The sequence below is a fragment of the Mesoplodon bidens genome (assembly GCF_964165515.1).
Source record: "Mesoplodon bidens genome assembly, chromosome: 13".
In the NCBI taxonomy this organism is placed as follows: domain Eukaryota; kingdom Metazoa; phylum Chordata; class Mammalia; order Artiodactyla; family Ziphiidae; genus Mesoplodon; species Mesoplodon bidens.
The window spans coordinates 32036284-32059826 of record NC_138169.1 but is presented as its reverse complement, the minus strand read 5'-3'; the positions used below and the strand labels follow the sequence as shown (position 1 = coordinate 32059826).

Here is a 23543-nt window from a genome sequence, read left to right as displayed (position 1 = left end):
CGTTATCCATTTGTCCTGGCAGACAGGTCACGGATAGCTCTGTTCGGAGTCTCAAAAGGATCCGTAAATTCTATAAATCTTAAAATCACTGAGCTAGGAAAAAATAATGTAAGACAGAATGAGAACAGTGTTATAGCCGGAATACAGGAGAGTGCTAACCTTTAAAGAAACATGTTGTGATATAGGGAAAGTTGATGTTTACAAGAACCCGACTATAACACATTAGGAAAGGGAAGGCTTGACATCCCGTTTGTAAATCAGGATTTATGTTTGGGTGAATATCTCAGTGTTTAAAAGAGATACAGTGCTTGGTGGATGTAGAGATTTCACGATTTATCTGTAATAGGTTTTTTTTTTAAACAATTTTTTCCCTGACCTAATTAAATCATCTGGTTTCCCCTGAGTTTTAGTTTTTTAATTTTGAAGTTAGCAATATATAAAAGTTCAGTATCATGAAGGTCTTTACTGAGAATTTTTAGTAACCGTGCCACATTTTGCTCTCCTGCGGTGAAGGTCACGCCTGCATTTCTATGATAAACATCTTTCTGAAATTTATGAAGGAAAAAATTGATATTGATGCAACTTGGTTTTCACTCCCAACCCAAGAGCTTTCAAGTCAGTCGAGTGTACAGCTGAAAAGTGATACCTTCCCCCTCTTTTCTTCTTAACCCAAAGTGGGCATATGGTTGATCCTGGCAACACAAGTACCACGAATGGGATGCAGTAACTCTAGGGTGGAGGCTCGAATCAAGGATGCATTTCCCAGTGATGGTTGAGGCTGAGGGATCCACTGGTAACCACAGTTGTTCTTGGCAGTGGGGTTTGGCTCCTGGGGTCCCATATTTAATCGTTGGCTTAAACATTACATGAAAGGTTACTATTTCTTAAGCCCAGTCAATATTCTGTTGATCCACAAGGGTTTATTCTCCATTCATATGGTACCCAGCGCTAGGTTAGATACTGTCCATATGACCAAGCGCCAGGGCCAACAATTAGCTTACTGAAGAGCATCCCATAAGAGAGACCCAGGCCACATGTGATCAAATGCAAAATTACACACTCAGATGATTAAAACCAATTATGCAACAACACTTTGATTAACTAATCCCAGTGACCACAGCTTCCTGTAACAACTCAGCCAGATTGAAAAAAAAATGTTTCATGAGAAGCAGAGTTCTCCACTTTCCTGATTTTATATTAAAAATATCCCAATGGGGCTTCCCTGGAGGCGCAGTGGTTGAGGGTCCGCCTGCCAATGCAGGGGACACGGATTCATGCCCCGGTCCAGGAAGATACCACATGCCGTGGAGAGGCTGGGCCCGTGAGCCATGGCCGCTGAGCCTGCGCGTCTGGAGCCTGTGCTCCGCAACGGGAGAGGCCACAGCAGTGAGAGGCCCACGTACCGCAAAAAAAAAAAAAAAATCCCAGTGAATCATTTCTGAAGCAAATAGGGCTCATTGCAACCATATTATGAAGTCACTGACCTTGATATATTCTTTTTTGGAATCTTTCTCCATGAGCGTTTTCTATGTCTAATGTTATCTTTACCAAGATAAGAAATATCTCGGGCCTCCCTGGTGGCGCAGTGGTTGAGAGTCCGCCTGCCGATGCAGGGGATACGGGTTCGTGCCCCGGTCTGGGAGGATCCCATATGCCGCGGAGCGGCTGGGCCCGTGAGCCATGGCCGCTGGGCCTGCGCGTCCGGAGCCTGTGCTCCGCAACGGGAGAGGCCACAACAGTGAGAGGCCCGCATACCGCAAAAAGAAAAAAAAAAAAAAAAAAAAAAAAAAAAAAAGAAATATCTCATATCTTGTTCTTTGTACTTGTGGATTTTTTGCCTAGGCTACACACGCTAGGTCTAAATAAATACTTTTTGGAGTGGGTGTGGTTAGAGAACCAGTTGTATGAATACATTTTGGTTAGTGTTTGTTTGAGTTTTAGATTTTGAGCCTCTTTGCTGGAGACTGAAAAATGTAAACTGGTTCAGATAATTTTAGTCATGAGTCCACAGGTGCCAAGGAGTGGGGTATGTTGAGAAGAGTCCTACTGAAATTATATTGGTTATTCTCAAATAATCCTTTCAGCACATATGATGTAATCTTTTGGTGGTATGCTTGGATAGGAACGATCACCCCACATTGGTCCCAGCCCACATAGGGTCGAGAATGGTGGGTGCCTGGTCCTATGATTTTGTGTTCTCTGCTTTTCCCAGCCCTCACATCCACATTCATATCAATAAGGTTTCTTCTACCTCCTCACCACCTCGTCCTAAACATTCTCTTCTCTCTCTTTTTTTTTTGCGGTACGCGGGCCTCTCACTGTTGTGGCCTCTCCCGTTGTGGAGCACAGGCTCCGGATGCGCAGACTCAGCAGCCATGGCTCACGGGCCCAGCGGCTCTGCCGCATGTGGGATCTTCCCGGACCGGGGCACGAACCCATGACCCCTGCATCGGCAGGCGGACTCTCAACCACTGCGCCACCAGGGAAGCCCCTCTTCTCTCTTTAACGTTGGGCTCAGCCATCCTTTGCTTACATTATTTAATATTATCTTATTTAGTTTTTATATGATAATCAGACCCCCCCAACCATACACCTTGGCTACACACCAACACATTTTAACCTCCATTGTGTTCCTGATAAAGAAGTATTGTATTTAAGAGAAGAGAGAGAAAAATAATAAGATGTATACCTTTAGAATGGAAATACAGTTGACCCTTGAGTGACATGGGGGGTTAGGGGCACCAACCCTCCACGCAGTTGGAAATCCAGGTACGATTTATGGTGGGCCCTTCATATCTGGGGTTCATCCGTATCCAGGGTTCCTCTGTATCTATGGTTCATCTGTATCCCTGGTCCTGTGTCCCTAGATTCAACTAGCCAGGCCAGATCGTGTAGTGCTATAGTATTTACTACTGAAAAAAATCCAAACATATGTGGGCCCATGCAGTTTAAACCCCTGTTGTTCAAGGGGTCCACTGTATTGTCTTAGGGATCCTCTAGATCTGAATTTGTTAAATCTTGTTAAATATTAGATTTTGATGGTACAAGTCTTTTGTTGGAACCCCAACATTTAAAGTAAATAAAAGTTGACTATATCAGGTTGACTCAGGGTTTAGAATGACTTGGAATGGGTCTGGAAGAACCTTCACAGTCTGAGGGTTCTGAGGATCACAGTGTGAAAAACCAGCAATCTAGTTCCTCCTGCTATTTTATATAGATCAGGACGCTGAGGAAAGGGAGCCAACATTGACCTATTTACCAGATAAGAAGGTAGGTAAGTGGATAGGTAAGTAGGTAGGTGGGTAGGTAGTGTAATATGTATGTGTATATATAAACACATATATTGTATATATACAAAGTCGTTTAATCCTTATAACATTCTAGAAGGTAGATGGTTTTACAGGGGATTAGATGAGAAGAGCTTTTACGTTGACAGAGTTGGGGCTCACCTTAGGTCTTTTTGGTGGCAAATCTACGTTCTTTGCATCATACCTCCACGCTGCTGGATGGCGCTTCACCTGAAGCCACACGGTCAGGGACAGGACTGGGACCCAGACCCCCTGCATCCTGGTCCAGGGTTGTCCCCCTAGACCACCTTTTCTTTTTAATCAGTGGCCAAATAGTACCTGCTAAAAGAGTAAATGGAATATTGAGGAAGCAATTTAAAAAGATGGACACTCCAGCTGTGCTGACCTTGAGAAGAGTTAATGTTCTTAGTTCCCTGTGCTTTAGCAGCTAATTGGTCATGTAAAATGACCGGAAGGAAGCTGATTCACAGTGATTTTTGTGCTCTCTCAGTATTGTTCTTAGCTCAGAGAATTTTGCATGGAATCCAGCTTCCTAATTTAAAACATTATATGATGAATTATTTTTCTTCAAAGTATACTCTCTTTATGGCCTGAGAATTGAAGTTTGATGTTGAATTTTCAAGTATTCACTACTTTTATGTTTCATGAACTTGAAAGGTACAGAACATGTAATCATTAACATTCTTTTTATGTTTGGAACGTAAAATTAAACGAATGATTGAAGCATTAAACCAGAGTTCCAGTACAATACCCAGAAAATCCCTCTGCTTTTTGTTGACTTATGCTGAGGCCTGCCAGATAACAGCCTTACTATGCAGATGCTTAGAATAACGGGCTGTGGATATCTTAGCTTCTTACCTCTTGTTGCTGACTCCGATTTTCTTTTTTTCTCTGGAGCGTTTAGGGACAGGAGGTCTTCAGGATGAGTTTTGTTTTTCTCTTGGCTCCTGCAGCATTTTCCATCTTTCTCCTTTGTAACTACTTCCTTGGCCCCCAAGTTGTCTTCCTGGAGGACCAGGGCATCTCTATCATCCTCCACATCTTCCCCGTAACCCTCGCCCCTTCCCCCCAGGGCCCTATGTAACATCCGGCACACAGTGAGATGGGGGAGCAAAGAGATGCTGTGAGTCAGATCAGAAAGGCAGGAGCTCCAGAAGCAGGATTTCTTCTTTCCTTGCTGTAGCCAGTGTGGTTAGTGAATAGAGTCCATTAGTATTTCTTTTTCACTGTTTCTAATAAAGATAGAAAAGTGAACAATTTTCCATCTTACTTTTGTTACACAAATCTTTAAGAAATTCCGTTAAACACAGTAGGTCTGTAATGAGTAGCAAGCACCTTCCAAGGACTGGGGATGCAGAGGTGAAAAGAGTATTTCTAGGCCCAAAGAAGCTCATGGTGCAGTAGGGAAGATAAACAGGTCACAATCGTATTGCCGTATAGGTGATACGGACGTCTACAAGACCTATATGTCTTGTAGTGATGGTACAGCGGCAGGAGTGGTTGATTTTATCCGTGAAACAGGTACCCAGGAGAGGTGGCCCATGAGCTGGGATTTGCACAGCAGAGAACAGGAGTCTGCCAGCCATACTCTGGGCTGAGGATGCAGGGACACAGGGAGAGCACGTGGGCAGCAGCGTCAGTGAGGTGGATCTCCAGACAGTCGGGGATTACTAGATTATACTCTGAAAGGGAAGCGGCGGCAGGAAATGAAGATAAAGAGGTAGACAAGGTCAAGTCTGGAAAAACCCCTGGGTTACATGATAACATTTGCACATTATCCCGTGGGCAGCGAGGTGCCCATGGTATAGCACATGGGATAACACATAAAACAGCTGTGTGCCTTATGAAAGGTCAACTTGCTGGGCGTGTGTGGGGTATACTGGAGAGGGCAGAGTCTAGACATGAGAGGATGGGCCAAGTTCAGTGGGGACGTGAGCTGAAACTCCAACTGTGGTGTGGTGGGGATGGGAGACTGATAGGAGAAGCTTTTAGGAAGTTTTGGGGGAAAGTGTTGGGCAGACTCCTGGTTGACTCACAGGGTTTTGGCTCGAGCCTCTGGCTTGTGGTTCCATCAGCCAAAGTCGGCTGTATCCACACAGAGCCGCCTGGCACTTTAATTTCCTGTTTCAGGTAGCATGTCCCCACGCCTGGCTGTGGCCCTCTTTGATGTTCATCATCTTGTAACAGTGAGTGCACTTTCCCACCTGCCACCAAGTCCAACCGTCACCCTCTCCTTGGGAGATAGATCATAAATATTACAAAAGTGTCTTCTCTTCCATAGTCATTAAATCCTCAGGGATTTGCCTGTGGTCAGAATTGCCCTCTGAAAATCCTTCAGGAAACTTCTGGGTTGAAGACCAGCATTCTGTTTGTCAAAAGACTGTAGGTCTTTAAACATGAGAATGATGCTGAACTCAAGAGATGTATGCACTTAGAAAGGAAAGACTTCTGTCTATCATCATCCTCCCATTTTCATGGTTGAAACCACACATGTTAATTGTACCTATGATGTAAGCCCTGCATATGCCCTTTTTGTATGGTGAGCAAGACACACCATCTGTGACTTGCCCAAAGATAGAATAGGTAGCTGACAGATCCAGGACTTAATGAATCCCGGTCTCAGATTCCCGTTAAGTTGAATGTCTTACAAGTTCCCAATTTTTGTTGTAGAATAAGTACTCCTAATAATAGGAAATTGGAATGAATGCTTTACCAAGAGGATATAGGAAATTGTATTTGCTTTTTCCTTATACATAATTTGATTCTACCCAATGAATGGGATGTATAGAAAAAATGTTCATTGAGGGAAATGTATTTGGTTGAGTTTGGGTTAATCAGCGAAAATAAAGAGTTGGCTGGCTGTTTTAAGCTGAATAACACGGCTTGGCTGTACTGCCTATTGGTGAGTTCAGGAGTTTATTTTATCAGCTGTCCCAGATAATGATTTTATGCTAATAAAATCATCAAGAGATGAATTTGTAAATCATACTAAACTGGCAGGAACACTACGGGGCATAAAATTAAACTCTGTCCTTTATTAATTTCCTGGGTATCTCTGACCAACAACCAGGATCGTTTTCTACCTAGGATACCTCTTCTTGTTGAGTAGCTCCACTTAGGAGAAAAATTACAGATTGGGAGTTTCTTAGCATGAAATTAGAGGATGGAATTCAGTGCTTTCATCAAGCAGTGTTATTCTGTTGCCCTTATTCACCTGAGAGATATTTATACCTTAAAAAGAGTTATTTAGAGCAGTGATCTCCAAAAGGCTTTCTCCATGCCCTTTGAGGCATCTAATACACAATCTGTTGATGTATGGAAGAAAATAATTGAACTTAATTTATATTTATTTTCTAGTTTGTACCTTAAAAGGTCAATTATATGTGTGTCTAATAATTTGAATGTGTGGAGTACTACATTATATAATTTATAAGTAAAATGGGATGGTTGGGCCTTTTAATTTTTATTTATTTATTAATTTTTATAATCTTAAAATCCAAAATGTTTATTTAGCTTTTTAAATTGAAGTATAGTTAATGTACAATGTGTTAGTTTCAAGTGTACAGCAAAGTGATTCATTTATATATAATCTATCTATATATATATTTATAAATAGTGTATATGTCTATTCTTTTTCAGATTCTTTTCCATTATAGGTTATTACAAGATGTTGAGTAGAGTTCCCTGTGCTCTACAGCATGTCCTTGTTGTTTATCTATTTTATACACAGTAGTGTGTATCTGTTAATCCCAAACTCCTAATTTATCTCCTGCTGCCACCTCTCCTATCCCCTTTGATAAACATAAGTTTGTTTTCTATGTCTGAGTCTATTTCTGTTTTGTAAATAAGTTTATCTGTATCATTTTTTTTTAGGTTCCACCTATAAGTGATATCACATGATTTCACTTTCTCTGTCTGACTTACTTTACTTAGTATGGTAATCTCTAGTTCCATCCATGTTGCTGCAAATAGCATCATTTCATTCTTTTTTATGGCTGAGTAAAAGGTTGTGCCTTTTTAAAAATCTGAAGTTACCTTTACCTTCCTCAAAATGTTCGAAACTACTGATCTAGAGCACTTTTCTAAAATGGGTCAAGGATTAGTTTATTCTGGGACCTCTTTTTTTTTTTTTTTTTTTTTTTTTGCAGGACGCGGGCCTCTCACTGCTGTGGCCTCTCCCGTTGCGGAGCACAGGCTCCGGACGCGCAGGCTCAGCGGCCATGGCTCACAGGCCCAGCCGCTCCGTGACATGTGGGATCCTCCTGGACCGGGGCACGAACCCGTGTCCCCTGCACCGGCAGGCGGACTCTCAACCACTGCGCCACCAGGGAAGCCCTCTGGGACCTCTTTTAAGACCCCTTCTTCCTGAAGATCCTGGTTAAATAGGTCAGACTAGAACAGTGGTTATCAAACCTAAGTGTGCATCAGAATTACCTGGGGGTCTGGCTTGTTAAAACACAGAGTACCGATGCTGGGCCCCCCAGAGTTTCTGATGCAGTAGGTCGGGGGTGGGGCCTGAGAACTTATATTTTCAACAAAATTCAGGGAACCACTTTGAGAACCTCAGCTCCCACCTGGGACTCGGGACACAGGCAACGCCCAGAATGAGGCTATGATTACTGATCTGGACTTTGTTCACCTTCCCTAGACAGTTCTTGCAGATCCTTCAGCATTTTGTTTTCCTTTCCTACTCCTATTGCTCCCATAGAGGCAGGCAGCTGGTTTTCACACTATGCTTTTCAATACTGGCATGCAGGATAAAAGCGCCAGTGTGATATTAAGGGAGATTCAAATGTACAGGGAATTCGTATGAGTGGTTTACTTAAATCCTCCCTGAGGTACTTATTTGTATATGAAAACTGAGACAGGTCACTAATGATTTGGCTGTATCTGTACAACATTTTGGAGTAGAAATAACACCATTACCCATTTTTAAAAAAACAGATTTTGAGGGACTTTCCTGGTGGTGCAGTGGTTGAGAGTCTGCCTGCCAATGCGGGGACGCGGGTTCGTGCTCCAAGCCGGGAAGATCCCACATGCCGCGGAGCGGCTGGGCCCATGAGCCATGGCCGCTGAGCCTGTGCGTCTGGAGCCTGTGCTCCACAGCAGGAGAGGCCACAACAGTGAGAGGCCCGCGTACCGCAAAAAAACAAAACAAACAAACAAAAAAACACCCAGATTTTGAGATGAATAAGAAAAATACGTGGTTGGTTGTTGCCTTTTTAAAATCAGGCCTTTTTAAAAATTAGGAATTGATAGATTGATATGAAATGAGGAATGCAATAAGTGTGATAAGCCATAGAAACTTTAAGGGCAAGACAACTCATATCCTTTGAATTATATAAAGTATATCTATCGGCAAATAGCATTTTTTACAATAGAGTGTGGCATGAGCCATTTAAGTGCCTGTGCCATGTGTAAAAACTGCTTGCTAGATTAAATTATGTAGAAAAGCATTCTATAATGCTTAGTGTCCGATTCACTAATCATCAGCGGGGCATTCAAAGTTTAAGAGGCATTGTATACTTTCATTGTTGGCAGGCAATTAAATGTAGATGTCACTGGGATTGATTTACAAGAAGAAAACAGTGGCTTAGCTATATTGGTGCAGGGTTTTTTTTCACTCTTAAAACAGTTATGTATATTGTAGCTCACTTCTGTTTATCCTTTGAAAAGTGTATTTTATAGCCATTTGTCTCACAGTTCTAAATTTGAAATAAATGGAAAGGACCACCTGAGATTATGTGTATTTTAGGAAAATAGAGCATATAACATTAATTCTTTTAGCACTAGTTTTTGATCTGCCCTCTCTGTAGAGAGTCCCATTTAATACTTTATGCATTTGATAAAGGCTGCCTTAAATGGGGTCATTCTGTATTTAGAACAAATGAGAAAAATGTTCCAGAAATCTCCTCAAGGAGTATTACAGTCTTTTTACAAAATGACTTTTAAAAGGACTGTAATTATAACAAGGAGAATGATTGCCAGAGTATATAAGTCAATTTAACCTGTTAAAGTCAGAACAACTCAAAATGTGTGTGAATCTTACAAAGAGTGTGAAATTAACGTTTGATTGTCCTCCATTAGCTCCTTAGAAACGGCACTTTTAGGAGCTTATTTACAATGCAATTCATGTACCAATCATCATATAAATACTACAGGTTGCTGTTTACATATTTTACAGGGGCAGATTAACCGTGAAGATGTGTAGACTTGAGAGAGTATGAACTTTGGACGCAGACTCTGCTTGGACTGCAAGTCCTACACCACACTCTGGGTGATGTGGGCAAGATATTTGACCACGCCAAACTGCCATCTGTAAAAATAGGGATGTATCCATCAAGATCCAGTCGGGAGACAGAGAACAGGGAGTAACTTGAACAAGGAGAGTTTAATATAAAGAATGTAACAGCAGATTAGAATGGAGAGATTGGCTAGTGGAAAGAGTGCTCTGAAGAATAAAGGAATAGCAGATGTGAGGGGTGGCCCCTGCTCCAGGGCAGAAATGAAGTCCAAGGAGAAGATCCGTCCAGAGCTGAGATCCAGGGCCCGGTGGATGGCAGGGAAGTCACTGTGGGGCCACACGCCTAGAACTTGGAGGAAATGTGTCCTCTAGGGTGGCCGGGAAAGCTGTTCATAGGGGTGTCCTTCTGGGGCGGTCTCTCACAGAGTCGCAGAGGAGAGCACTGGCAAGCGCTGTCTGCAGGGCCTTGTTGGCCACTGTGCACTGGAGAAGCTGGGCCTGGGAAGCCCCTGCCTTGTGGGCCTGGGGCTCCTGAAGCTGTGTGCTAGGGAGCCTTCCAGGGACCTCTGCAAGCTCCATCCTTCCTCCTGCCCTGCCTTTCCTGGACCCTCTACTGGCAAAGCTTAAAGTCTTGCCAACTGGGACAGGAAGTGTACTCAGAGGGCCTGGCTATATTTTTGCAGAGGAAGCAATGAAAAGTGAGTTTAGGGCTGAGAGGTAATACATCAATACTTGGCAAAAGGATATTGATGCTCGCCTTTAGACTTCGTAAGATTAAATAAGACACGTAGACATTTGTGTGGGTTTTGTTATGTGACAGTTTCTTTGATCAGACGTATTGAGACCACAGTCTTACACTGGTTGTGAGGATTAAATGAAGTAATGACTGTCTGTTGTCTGAAGCAGAATCTGGCTGGCATGTAGCGGATATTCAGGAAATGTTTGCAGATCACATGGCGCTCACATCGTAGTGTTGACTAGTTACTTCAAGCTAAACTAGTAACTTCAAGCTAAACAACATTGTAGTGTTGACTAGTAACTTCACATCATAGTGTTGACTAGTAACTTCAAGCTAAACAAAGGGTCCCAGGTAATGGTTCTCACCCTCACGCCTTAAAGGCTACAAGTAGCACCCTTTGATGGATCATGAAGTCCGTTTTGTGGACCCAGACCCAACCTTTTACAAACGAATAGAATAGAAATGAAAAAGGCCAGTGTATCTCAGTGGACATAAATGTGGTTTGTGAAATGTACATATACATGTGCTGGGTACGATGTCATGACTGTGGGTCACAAAAAAAAAAAAAGTTTGCTTAAATACTGCTCTACAGAGTGCACTCTCACCCTTGTCTGGTTTCCTTTGTCTTCTCTCTAGTCTTGAAGATTTAGTAGGATGTAGAATGGTCATGTGAAAGAACTTATAAGGTTTCCTTTGGGGAAAAAGCGGATCATCCTCTCCTTTATAGCCCCTGTCTTAATGATGTCATGCTACTTTTGGATCTACTGAATAATTCTTTGCTATTCCAAAGAAAGAAGAAAGATAAATTCCCTCCAATATGCAAATGACAATATTTTATTTTCATAAATCATGGATGACTTTTATAGACAACTAGCATTCCTATCTAATTATGGCCGGGAAAAAATAAGATTTCAACTTTTCTAAAGCAAAAGTCATAATTTGTGGAGACTTCATTAACATTTAACTGGCTTATAGTTTTCAAGCATAATAAAAAATGAACATGTTCAATGATTTAGTCACATTTGGAGCTGATTCATCTTGGAATACACCAGGACAGGGCTGGGTATTTTGTGGGGCTCGATTGAGGTAGTTTTCATTGTTTAAGTGGATATTACCTTACACTTAGAAAAAAATTTTAAACAAAATTATTGCAGCCAAATTCTGCATAGAATTTTGGGAAATTCATTACCCATTTTTCTGAAGAAGCATTTATTGGGTGCCTACCATGTACCAGCTCTAGGAAATGTCAAGACGACTAAGAGTTATAATCAAAATGACTTTTGATCAGAATTCCTAAGCTTTTAGACACCCGTTCCCTTTAAACTCCGCAGTTTTCATGAAAAAATAATAATAACATGGTTTCACCTGATTTCTAAAGCGCATGGCATCATGCTTCAGTAATAGCACCGACAGCCTGTACTTTTTAGTTGGGGGGTAAATACTCAAACTCATGGCAGCCCATTAAGACTTTGTTGAGAGAAGCAATATTCATAAAGGCTGTTTCAAGGAATATTACAGTTTTATCCTAGAATGCACTGAGCTCCCACTAAATCAAGTTTATCCAGTCAAAGTCTGATGACATGCTATCCTGACATGTTACTGAATAAACCCTAAAACCCATTGCTTTGCTGTGGTGACCGCCCCTGAGAACTATGTTCATTAACTCATATTGATTGTTTCATACTAGGGCCCTGGGAACATATTTCCCTCTGGATTTAGGATTAGGAGTTGTGTTTCTTTCAAGTTTTCAGTTTGGGAGATAGAGTGTCACATAGTGTTCAGAATATGGGTTTGAAAGACAGGATCCCTGGGTACAAATTTCTGCATCACTGTCTTCCAGCTTTGGGACCTTGTGTGCAAGCTCTGTAACCCTTCTGTGCCTCAGTTTCTGTGTGTGTAAAACTAGTATCTTGGTACCTACTTTATAGGGTCGGCCTGAGGATTAAACACGTCCCCAGTAAATATAAGCCCCTGCTATTAGTTTTAGTATTAATGTTATCATCTCATAGATACTGTGAATTGTGTAATCACTTTTTCCTCTTGGCACTGGCTACCCCAAAGCTTAAAGTGAAATGTGTGGCCAATGCCCCGTGAATGAGCCTAGTGATATTTTTTATTACTTGGCGATAATGGTGGAGTCCTAGTTATAATCCTGATATCATCTTGTCCTTTTTTTTTTTCTTGCTCTACTTTCCTTGCTTTTTAACTTTCACTTCTCCTCAATTTTATTAATTTAATCATCATGTTATTGTGCACCACCTGTCCTGGAACAGGCCATACAGTCATCATCATTCTTGGTCAGAAGCCACCATCCTTGTGGTCCATTACCTGGGTATTTGACACCCATTGACACTTCCTTTCACATAATAACTCCTTATTCCAGCACAAGTTGTGTGTTGTGTTCAAATTTGCTAAGGAAAAGCCTTTCTCAAGGTATGATGGAAGCAGGTGGGCAGGCACGTGTGTGTGTGTGTATTTATGTAAGAGAGAGAGAATAAGAGTGATGCCGGCCACCACCCACCCGGCTTGCGTCACCTTTCCTCCATCTCTTATATGACCTTTGGTTTAGTCCTGATTCCCCTCCACAAAAGAGAAATAATTTACCTTGACTGAGGGGTGAATATGGCCCAGCCATGAGCTGTTGGGCATCGGTCCAAGTAAGACAATTCTGGGGAAACCTTGGCAATTTGTTGCAAACTGTATGCCTCTACATGATGGCACACGGTCTGTGTTATCCTGAAAAAGGCAGGAGACTTACTTTTGGAAATGCTTCATTTCATGATGTTTCAGGGACTTTGCTTCCTTATCACATTCTTCACTGGCCCCAAGGCACTCACTTGAAAAGCCCAGCTGGCCTCTCTTCTTTGCTCCTATAGGGCCACAGAGGAGCCCACACACTTCACCTCCTTACAAAGTACGCATTAAATTTTCCAATTCTATATTCCAACTCTTTGCAATGCAGTGAGCTCCTCAGAGTCCTTGTAGGAGGTACAGACGGCAAGGACAATTTAAGACCTAGTAAAAGCTGGTACTGGTGGACTTGCCCAACTCTGTTAGACCAGCCACACTTGCTGCCTTACTGATTCATCAGAAACACCAGGTGAGGGACATGTTATGTTTGTTTTATAGGTAAAGACATTGGGGTTCCGAGAGGCTAAATGATTTGTCTACAGACGCAAAGCCAGCAGGGCAAGAATGAGGAAGTGCCAGGCGTCTGACCCCGGGACCCGTTCACTTCACCTCTACACAATGTTGCCTTGAAATCTAAAACCTTCATTTTGCTCTCTTGAGTTGTTTATATCCCATTGCTTTTTACCTTAATTGCCTTATTTTAGCTCAATAAACCGCCTTTGCTATTTTAGGGTCTTGCATCTGTTGGATGAAGGCCAGTAGTGGACCTGAAAATTGATGTGCAGGGGGCCATATCTTTGGGCAACAGGAAATTCACAGTCTATCCTATTTTCCAGTGTTTCCGTAATCCTATGTGGGTCTAGAAGGAACCATGGCCTTCTTTTTATGTTTCCTTTCAAGTGATAAAAACAGCTTTATGTAATGGGAAAATTATATCCTTGCACCAATGTTGTATTAGTCTTTGGGGTTTGCTGTCAGCCATGCAAGCTCTCGCCTTTATATTTGGTTATATCTGCAGTGCCAAGAATTGTTTCCTAAACCAGATCTTTAACCAGACTTGAGCTGTTTTGCAGATGCCCGCCCCCCGCAAGCTATTTCTCACTGTTTAAGATTGCACTGCAGGACTTTCATCAAAGTGCTATCTATGCTTCTATTGGGGGGGGGGTCCCTTTTCTGTCAAAATTCATGGTTCTTTCATTCTTTTGAATATTATCAGTGCTACTGCTGTTTGGGCTTATTCCTACAGCACTGAAGCTATTTTCTATATCAAAATTAGGATTTGCAACCAAGGGAAAATATTTCTCATAAATGTTTGCATAGCCTTCTAACATTTCTTACCCCAAATTGGAAAGTTGTTAGTATTATGTGCTTAAAACAAATCCACTTTGTTTCTGAACTTGTTAAAGCTGAGTAAGAGGGAAGTATAAATTACCAATTGTTGTCAAGGTGAAGTATTGAGTTAATGCTGTATCTTTATAATGAGTTTTCTGTTCCCAGCAGAATGTTTAATTGGCCAGTTCTGTTAAAAGTGTTACAGAGGATGGTGTCCAGGGCCACTGATTTCACCATCATGCCTAGAGCCAGTGACTAAGACAAAGGCAGAAAGCTGGGGGACACCTCTTAAAATGGCCTGGGGAAAATGGCCCAAGGTCCCTTGTCTCTGCCCTGTTGAACATTTTTTATCAGTGATTTGGAGGCAGACAGAAAGCATGCTTAATCAAATTGGCAAATCACCCAAGTCTAGGTAGGAAGACTAACACCCAAATGGCAAAATCACGATCCCAAAAGCTCTCAACAGGCTGGAGAGATGCCCTGAAAACATTATATGGGGTTTAGAAAGGAGAAATGTACAGAAAGTCACTTCCCTTAGTCACTTCCCTTATTGCAAAGGGGAGAAATGGCTCGATGGCAGTGGTATAAGGAAGACATGTGGGGTTCCAGGCTCCAGGAATCTCGGGATGGACCATCAGTCAGCTCAGACTGTTGACAGTCTGAGGTCAAGGGAAGTAGCCAGTTGAATTCGGGCTGCAGTACTGGGAGTCATTGGTTTGGAAGAGTGCTGATGAACTGGACAGTGTTCAGAACACCTGTCAGGATGGCAACCATCTGAGAACCTTCTAGTGGGAGGGAGGGGGAGCAAAGCATGTTTTGCCTGGAGAAGCAAAAATATAGAACTTGACGGCTCTTTTCAAATAGTTAGCTTTCCCGTGTAAGAGATGAGATTTTTTCACTGTTTCTTCACAGCGAAGAGCTGAGATAAATGGGTATACATTTCAAGAAGCAGTGTTTGGGCCTTTTTAAGGGGAATCATCTACATGGGAGGTATGCTTTTCTAAATGCTGGGTGCCCACCTGTTCAGAAGCTGTCTGTCTGTCTAGAAGGTTGTAGAACTGATGGAAGCATGTGGATGGAAATTGGACCAGGTGACCCTACCTCTGAGTTTGTGCAGTTGCTTTATTATTATTGTTTTATTTATTTTCTTGCTGCCAGGGCATACAGTACAGCCATAGTGTAATTATATTCTTATGTTTGTGTTTTCTTGACCAGACCCTTAATTCTCGTCATTGGCAAGTGATTATAATTAATCTTTTAAATTGATATAATTAATAGCATTATGTAATGGGCAGTAGAATTTTCATGATAATTAAGATGATTGATATAATCCTTCACTTTGGCAATGTGAAGCATTGGGGGAAAGATTTGATGCTATAATAATTTAAAGTCAACAGGAGACACTTAAGAAGATGTGGGGTGGTACTTAAAATCATCACAGTGCCCAGGGTGCTGAAACAGCAGACCTGCTTTGCATATACTGCATTTTCTCTTATTCTTTGTTTAAGTTGCTTCATTTTTAGCATTGATATCAAGCAGATGTTTACCACATGTTTAGTTGTGAATTTATTCTTGCCTTTCAAAATTGTGTGGACTGTAGGCAAATTTATAATCTCTTTTAATTTTGAGACCTCAAATCTCCAAAGTATTAAAGCAAAACCTGTTTCTATGTTCGATTCAGAATAATCCTTAGAAAAATATTTTGTAAGCTAGGTCCATAATCTTTACTGTGTTTTTTCCTCTACCAGTGGTATGGTGGAAGTATCTCTCTTCATTTTTTTGGACAAATTATAATGTTTTTTTTTCTATTGAAAACACATTGAACACCTAGGATGGTTCTATTAAAGTTTTGAACACAAGATCAATTATGCCTAATTCATATGAATCTGGAATATGGGTTATAAATCTGCTTAGGTCTTACTTTCAGTTGGATTATACAGACGTTGGATTCTTTTGGGGGAACAATATAATATAGAATTATTGACAAGGCATGGTGAATACTCAGCTAGTGCTTCGCAAGGATGCAATGGGGTCAGAATCCACAGTTCCTGAGCAAAAAGGCCAAATCAAATCGCTTTGAGCATCGAGTAGGTTTATGGAGTCATCATAGCTTACCCCAGACCTCTGGTCATTATTTACTAATGCTACTCTTCCTTCTTTTACATTTTAGGTGGTTGCCTCTTTGATGAGCCTTATAGCACGTGTGGATACAGTCAGGCTGAAGATGATGACTTCAACTGGGAGCAAGTGAACACCTTGACCAAACCAACCTCTGATCCATGGATGCCATCAGGTTTGCTTTTAAAGTTCCCTTTTTAAAACCAAAGGTGCACAAAAGTCTTAATCACAGTAAATGTTCACTGGGTATTGGTTGAATGAGCGAGCGTTTTGGTCTTGGAGTTTGGTGGCAAAGGCTGATTAGCTGGTGAGGATGATACACGAGGACCAATGACAAAGAGTTGGCCCTTGTATCTCTCCCTTTAAAATGTAAAGCTTACTTCCTTTATTGTTGCATACACCTGAGCTAGATTAATGGCCATTACCCAGTTGATCCTTTCCCAAGTAGCAGAACATATGGGAAATAGATCGACGTCTCTTCTGGCAGATGAGTTTGGTGATTGGAACTTTAGCTGGGGAATCCAAATAACAAAGTCTTCATCACAAGTAGACCTTGACAGGTGACTCATCTGGCACCTGGGGGATCTGGAGGTTGCTAGTGATCTTCAAAGCATTCCGATGAAATGGTTTTGCATGCGTGTGGATCCTTTTTTCACTGTAGAAGCACTCAGTAAATTTTCTGATGAGTGAGAAACATTTGATCCACTGAACACCAGCAAGAGTTCTACTTCTTTAGTTGGAAGATCAGGAAGATGGTGACTCACGGACTCTAATCAGATTGGCGCTTGATCATTTTAATAGACACCATTTTTAGGCTGCGGTGTTGCATATCCATTTAAAATTTTAGATTTGCAGATTCACTTGACAGGTGGGGTGATGACTGTGTCCCATTCAGAATTCAAACTGGAAGATATGTTATTCTGATTTGGATTTCAGGTAAAACACAGTTTTTATACTTTTTTAATGGCTATTAAGGACTTCATCTAACTGTGTCCCAATAGCAGTATTTATGAGTACATTTAGTGAGTAATCTTGGAGAGGTAGCTTTTAAACATGAAGTAGGGTTTAATGTTGTTCTTAGTTAAGCTGTAACAGTTATGATGCCCGCCATGTTCTTTCTGTTTCCTTCCCATGTTTAACTCCTTATAACTTCAGAGAAAGGAACACTGAGCTCCTTAGCACTGTGGCTTTACTGGACTCCAAATCCTTCCTAGTTCTTAGTGATTTCCCCACAGCTGACAGACTCCTGTTCTGTCTCTTTTTCTCTCATAGGTATGTACTTTTGAATATTACTTGTGTTTGAGTCAGTGGTACTTTAGTTGTTTTTCCAAATTACAGTCTGGCTTCATTCTTGTCAGTGATGGGAGAAGGGAAAGAGCAGGGGCTAGCAGCCCCCCTCAGGCAGAGCTGTCCTTTCCCAAGCAACCTTCTCACCCTGAAAGCCTTTGTCCCCACCTGCTCTCTCAGTCTGTGTCCAGAGAGGCTGGGGAGGGCACTCAGGTTTAGTTCTGGGAGTTTTCTCCACAAGTGTGCACTCAGGTTTTCTTTGTTTATTATCTTCTAATTTGGTGAACATTTTGTAATTTTCCACAGTAGGGAGTTGATTTCATTTCTGTGGTCCTTTAGATTGAAACCTGATTAGGAAAAATTGACTCTTGCAAAGGAGCCCCCAATAAGGCAGGATCTTTGTCAGCCTCCACTGGTTCTATTTTTGATATAGGATGACCCATCTCCCTCCATGAAGGAGGGGGAGGTACAGCTTCTTGTTACCATCTTGTCCTTTACTTCTTTCTGATGTCCCATAATACCACCTCAGACCAAGATGTCCAAGCTTTAAATATAGAAAGGATAGGTTTCTAGTAGAGGCCATTACAAAAATGGTTACACATATCAAAGACCAGTTGTGCCCTGGAATAGTCAGTTGGGTAATTGAAGCCACACAGGGAGAGTGACCTTGCAAGTATTTGGCCTTTGAAGGCCCTTCTGCCTTTGGAAGAGTGAAGTGGGGGCATTATACATTCTGCTTGAATTTATTTTTCTTCTGTTGACTAATAGAATACTTGGTGATTAATATTAGGACTTTGTAACTTAAGATCTCTGAATGTTATATTTTCTAACACTTTTGTCAATTCCGTCTGGTTTCTGATGGTTACATAAGATGTATCCTCAACACCTACCCCCAAACAGGGTGCAAGTTTTGGGTTAGGGTTAGGACATGTGGGTGGTTTGGGTGTCAGCAGGTCTGGAGGGAGTTGGGGAAAGACTAGCAGGGGGTCGTCTTTCCTCTGACTCTGCCTATGGACATGAGTCCAGATAAGGCTCCTGAAAATGGATAGTTCTTCCACCACATTAAAATGTTTACCATAATATAAAACTGCAAATATGTGTATTTTTCCTACTATTTATTAAACAAACTTTAGTTATTAAAAAAAAACTTCTTTGAGCCCTAGTGTATACTAATCATGATTACTGAGGGAGATGAAGGATTATGAGATGATTCTTTCTAGGAACTTACCTACTTGGGAAAGAGGGTTACAAAAATACAACTAGCGAGAAATCTAAAAGTGCATAGAATTAAGTGTGGTATAGACTAGAAGTATTCTAAGAGCAGTTTTCTTACCGTACGCCCAGTGTCTTTGGAGGACGTGGACTTGGGCCCAGCTGACCTACCCACCAAAAGTGAGAAGTTAAGTTCTCAATGCAATGTCATTGTTAGAAGTTACCATCTTGTAAACGTGCATATACTATCCTGAGGTATGGATGTGAAAACTGAGTTTCCAATATGTATATATAGCCATGAGTTTTAAATACTCTTCAGTTTCAGGATTTTACCTCTTCCTCCTCCTCCCTTTTCATTAATAGGTATAAAATCTATTCCTTTCAAAACCAAATTCCAAGGCTGGCCTTCTTTATGAATTTCTCAGGGTAAATGGGTGGCAAGATCAGATACAGCCATAGCTCTAAAGGGTTAATTTTTAAAAACCTTTATTTAAAATCTTGTTGGATTTGTTCTCACATGTGTATTTGTATTTGGTCTTGCACGTGCAGGCTGGTTCTGTGATGCCTTAGACCCAGGGTTGGCAAACTATATCCTGCCAGCCACAGCCAGTCAGCTGCTGTTTTTTTGGTGTGGCTTGCATGCTAGGAATGGTTTTTACATTTTTATTTTTTATTATTTTTTAAAAACTTTTTTCATTTATTTATTTACTTACTTACTTACTTATGGCTGCATTGGGTCCTCGTTGCTTCACGCAGGCCCCCTCCATGTGCGACAAGCGGGGGCTACTCCTCGCCTAGGTGCGCGGGCCTCTCACTGCGGTGGCCTCTCCCGTTGCGGAGCACGAGCTCCAGGCACCTGGGCTTCAGGAGTTGTGGCACGCGGGCTCAGTAGTTGTGGGTCGCGGGCTCTAGAGTGCAGGCTCAGCAGCCGTGGCACATGGATGGGCTCAGCCACTCCACGGCATGTGGGATGTCCCCAGACCAGGGCTCAAACCCGTGTCCCCTGCATTGGCAGGTGGACACCCAACCACTGCGCCACCAGGGAAGTCCCCGTTTTTACATTTTTAAATGGTTTTATTTATTATAAATTATTTATTTATTATTTTTGGCTGCGTTGGGTCTTCGTTGCAGCCCGTGGGCTTTTCTCTAGTTGTGGCGTGCAGGGGCTACTCTTCATTGTCGTGTGTGGGCTTCTCATTGCGATGACTCCTCTTGTTGTGGAACATGGGCTCTAGGCACGCGGGCTCAGTAGTTGTGGCTCACGGGCTCTAGAGCGCAGGCTTAGTAGCTGTGGCGCACGGGCTTTGTTGCTCGTTGGCATATGGGATCTCCCAGGACCAGGGATCAAACTTATGTCCCCTGCATTGGCAGGCGGATTCTTAACCACTGTGCCACCAGGGAAGTCCTAAATGGTCTTCTAAAATCAAAATAATAATAATACTATTTTGTGACACATGAAATTCCAATTTCAGTGTCCATTAATGAAGTTTTATTGGCACACGGCCATGCCCATTTGTTAAATATTGTCTGTGCCTGCTTTTGGGCCACAGTGACAGAGCTGAGTAGTCTGAGTAGTTAGAACAGAGGCTGTAGGGTTCACAAAGCCTAGATATCTCGTTTCTGGACCTTTCCACAACAATTATACTAACCTGTGTCTTAGACCATTTTGGCATCAGCTTTAATTGTTGTTTTGGACTCCTGGCTTATATTGTAATGATTTTCTGTATTGATATTATAACTATTAACATATAAACATTTTTTCACATTTTCTTTCACTTTCAGTTGACTTCTTTTCCAAACATTGGGCTATTAAAATCAGTAAGAAAAAAAATATGATGATCAGGGATTTTCTCTATCTTTCCCATAAATTTACTATCTATTGGAAAGCACCGTGACCTTCTTTACTGTTTAGTACCAATATCCTTGTGGAACTCTTGTGATTCTAATAAGCAAATAATCCACCAAGATGAATTTAACAGTTATGATGGTGAGATAGACTAAAATTTTTACTCTGATTTTTAAATTTACTGTAATTAAAGTTTACTTTTTCTGTGTCTTTTTGGAAAATGATGCTTCAGTGTGCAGGGTTTGTTTCTCTTTATCTTCACATGTGAGGTTATTTTTTAACCACATTTAAACTATTTAAATACAGTCTGGAGCTTTATACAAGCTGGTTGATAACTATTCTAATGCTGTGATATTAGCTATGGAAATACATAGTTAGGGAAAATAAGCACCAAATGTCATTTAATTTTTTTGTATTTCAAGCCAACATTTATGTGATAGTAGATGACACTTTTGCAGCTAGCTCTGAACCACACAGTTTTCCAGATGTTGAAAGCAAGCTACATGTGATTTCGCTTTTATTGGAAAGCACACGTGGTTCATTTCATATTCATTGAGCTCCATTAGCAATGGGCAACTCTCTTAAACTTTGCCATAAGGATTATACTCTGAGCACAAGAACCCTTGATTAAGTAACTAAATGATAACCTGATACATTTTGATAAAACCATTGCTTCTATCACTTGATATAGTGCAGTGCCTTGTATGATTATCCCTATAGACTAAGAAGTATTTGATTAGGAGTATTTCATGATGCAAAAACATCTGCACAGTTTGAGAATAGTTGATGTGTTTACATGTTGTTAAAATATTCCTGTTTGGACCCTAGTGCTCCAGTTTTATGAAATGGATATTTAACATATTCCATATCTTATGTATTAGAAAATGTGATCCTGTTTAATTAAAAAAATTAGCAATAAATTCATCCATAATATTAAAAATGTAAAGGTAGCTTACAACCATAGCCATTTGATACTTATAAAATTGACGTTTATTTATAACCCCTGTGGTCCCCGTAAAACATCGTACCTCTAAAAAGGCTGTAATGAAGTAAATTGGGCCCTAGTGCTGGGAGAATGTAATACTCTTCCAGGTTGTATAGTGTTCCTATACAGGTTGTATAGTGTGCATCCTGGGCAACCTCACTTGGCCTCCACATCTTGGTTTTACGTTATGCAGATTGGGAGTGGTGGGGTTGCCGATCTTTGTGGAGATGTTGTGACTGAGGAGTGAGTCATTTCCGAGGGTACCCATGTGAAAGGCAGAGAGAGGGCCATGCAGGATGAAGGAGCAATGTGGACTCTTAGTGTGATGCCCCAGAAAATAGAAAAAAAGCGACTGCATGTATTTGTTTTGAGAAAGATGATGGATTGACAGACAAAGGAATTGCAGTTTCCTCTCGGGGTGCATTCACCAGGCATGTTTTCCTCCTACTGGGGGAGACGTCCTATGTGTTCACACTTCAGGGCTTCTACAAAGTCTTCTGCTCTTTGAGTGACAAAGAGCAGGAGACTTTGGGCTTGAAAAGACATTTTTCCTCCTTAAATTTCAGTGTGTATCTAGTGAGTAATATTTTTGGCAAAGAACGTTCGCACAGTTGTTTAATTATTTCTTTCATTCTTTGAATGTGTCAACATTCAACAAATATTTATTGAACACCTGCTATGTGCGAGGCATCGTTCAAGATGCTTGGGCTTCATCGCTGAATGAACCAAGTAAGGATCCCCTCGCCGGCGATGCACCTACATTCTCAGTCTTGTGAGATCATTCTTGGATTGCCAAAAGATCAGATCCTGTGAGACCATGTTTTCCCTCATTAATTTATGACTTTCTGGATGTAAAAACGTAAAAGGTAATATGAAATTCAGTTCATCAGACTCAGCACACCATAGCATCAAATTTAGCTTTCTTGGCTGTGCTGTCTCTTAAGAACACACAAAAAGCAAAAAACAAGAGCAAAAACATTGAAATCCCAGGCAAGTGGCAGTGCAGTGCCTTCTGATAATTCTCCCTCATAAACCAAAGTGATCTTGTACACGTACATGACTCCTAGCAGCTGACAAAAGTTGCTTCTTTGCTGTGTATCCTCTGATCCTCATGACAGCCCTGGGAGATCAGACGGCGTTATATCTGTTTTACACCCAAGAGGACTGAAGTTCAGAGAAGATACACCTGCCCCAGGCTTATAGGAGAGAAAAGCCCCCGTTTGTGCTCTTCTGAGTGCCAGGAAGGCAACTTCCCACCCGAGCACTTGCATCTAGGGAGGGGGGCACGGGCAGCCTTCATCCCAGGTGGCAACTATTTGGATCTTCTGGAAATGAACTCGAAGGCTCTCCCCGTGGGGTTGCTGCCCACTCCCGGGTCAGATTCTGGCTCTGTGGCTTCACAGCTGTGAACCTTGGCCGACTCTTCAGCTCTCAGGTCCTCAGACTCCTCATGGGTTTAGGATTAGTTCGTGATACATGTTTGTGGAGTGATGTCCGGGGGCCTGGCGCTAGGAGCTGGAGCGACAATAATGGAGTCTGTGTTCTTGCTGACTGTCAGGCGTGCAGGCTGTGATAAGCAGACAGACTTATACTGTGATGGGGAGACATTCTAGGGCTGTGAAGAAAAACTAAATCAGGACAAGGGCTTAGTAAGGGATGGGAGCGGCAGGCGGGAGCAGCCGCTCTGTGAGCAGAGATGGGGTCCCATCAGGGACAAGGAGGCCTGGAGGCTGAGTGGTCCTCCCAGAGGGAAGAGCAGGGGCAGAGGCTGAGGCAGGGGGAACTCTGCGGGGGGAGGGGGCCGTCAGCCCTGCAGGATCCCGAAGGTGTTGGAAAGGCGT

General features: G+C 41.8%; 1 protein-coding gene across 3 annotated transcripts in view; it reads left to right on the top strand.

Moving 5' to 3' along the window:
• The window catches only part of PTPRM (protein tyrosine phosphatase receptor type M), a 768668-nt gene that overhangs the window by 182964 nt on the left and 562161 nt on the right, over positions 1-23543 (top strand). For all 3 annotated transcript variants that reach the window (XM_081252728.1, XM_081252729.1, XM_081252730.1), the window contains exon 2: positions 16425-16547. In XM_081252728.1, coding sequence (XP_081108854.1) covers positions 16425-16547 — 123 coding nt within the window. The remainder of the gene's footprint in view (positions 1-16424; positions 16548-23543) is intronic.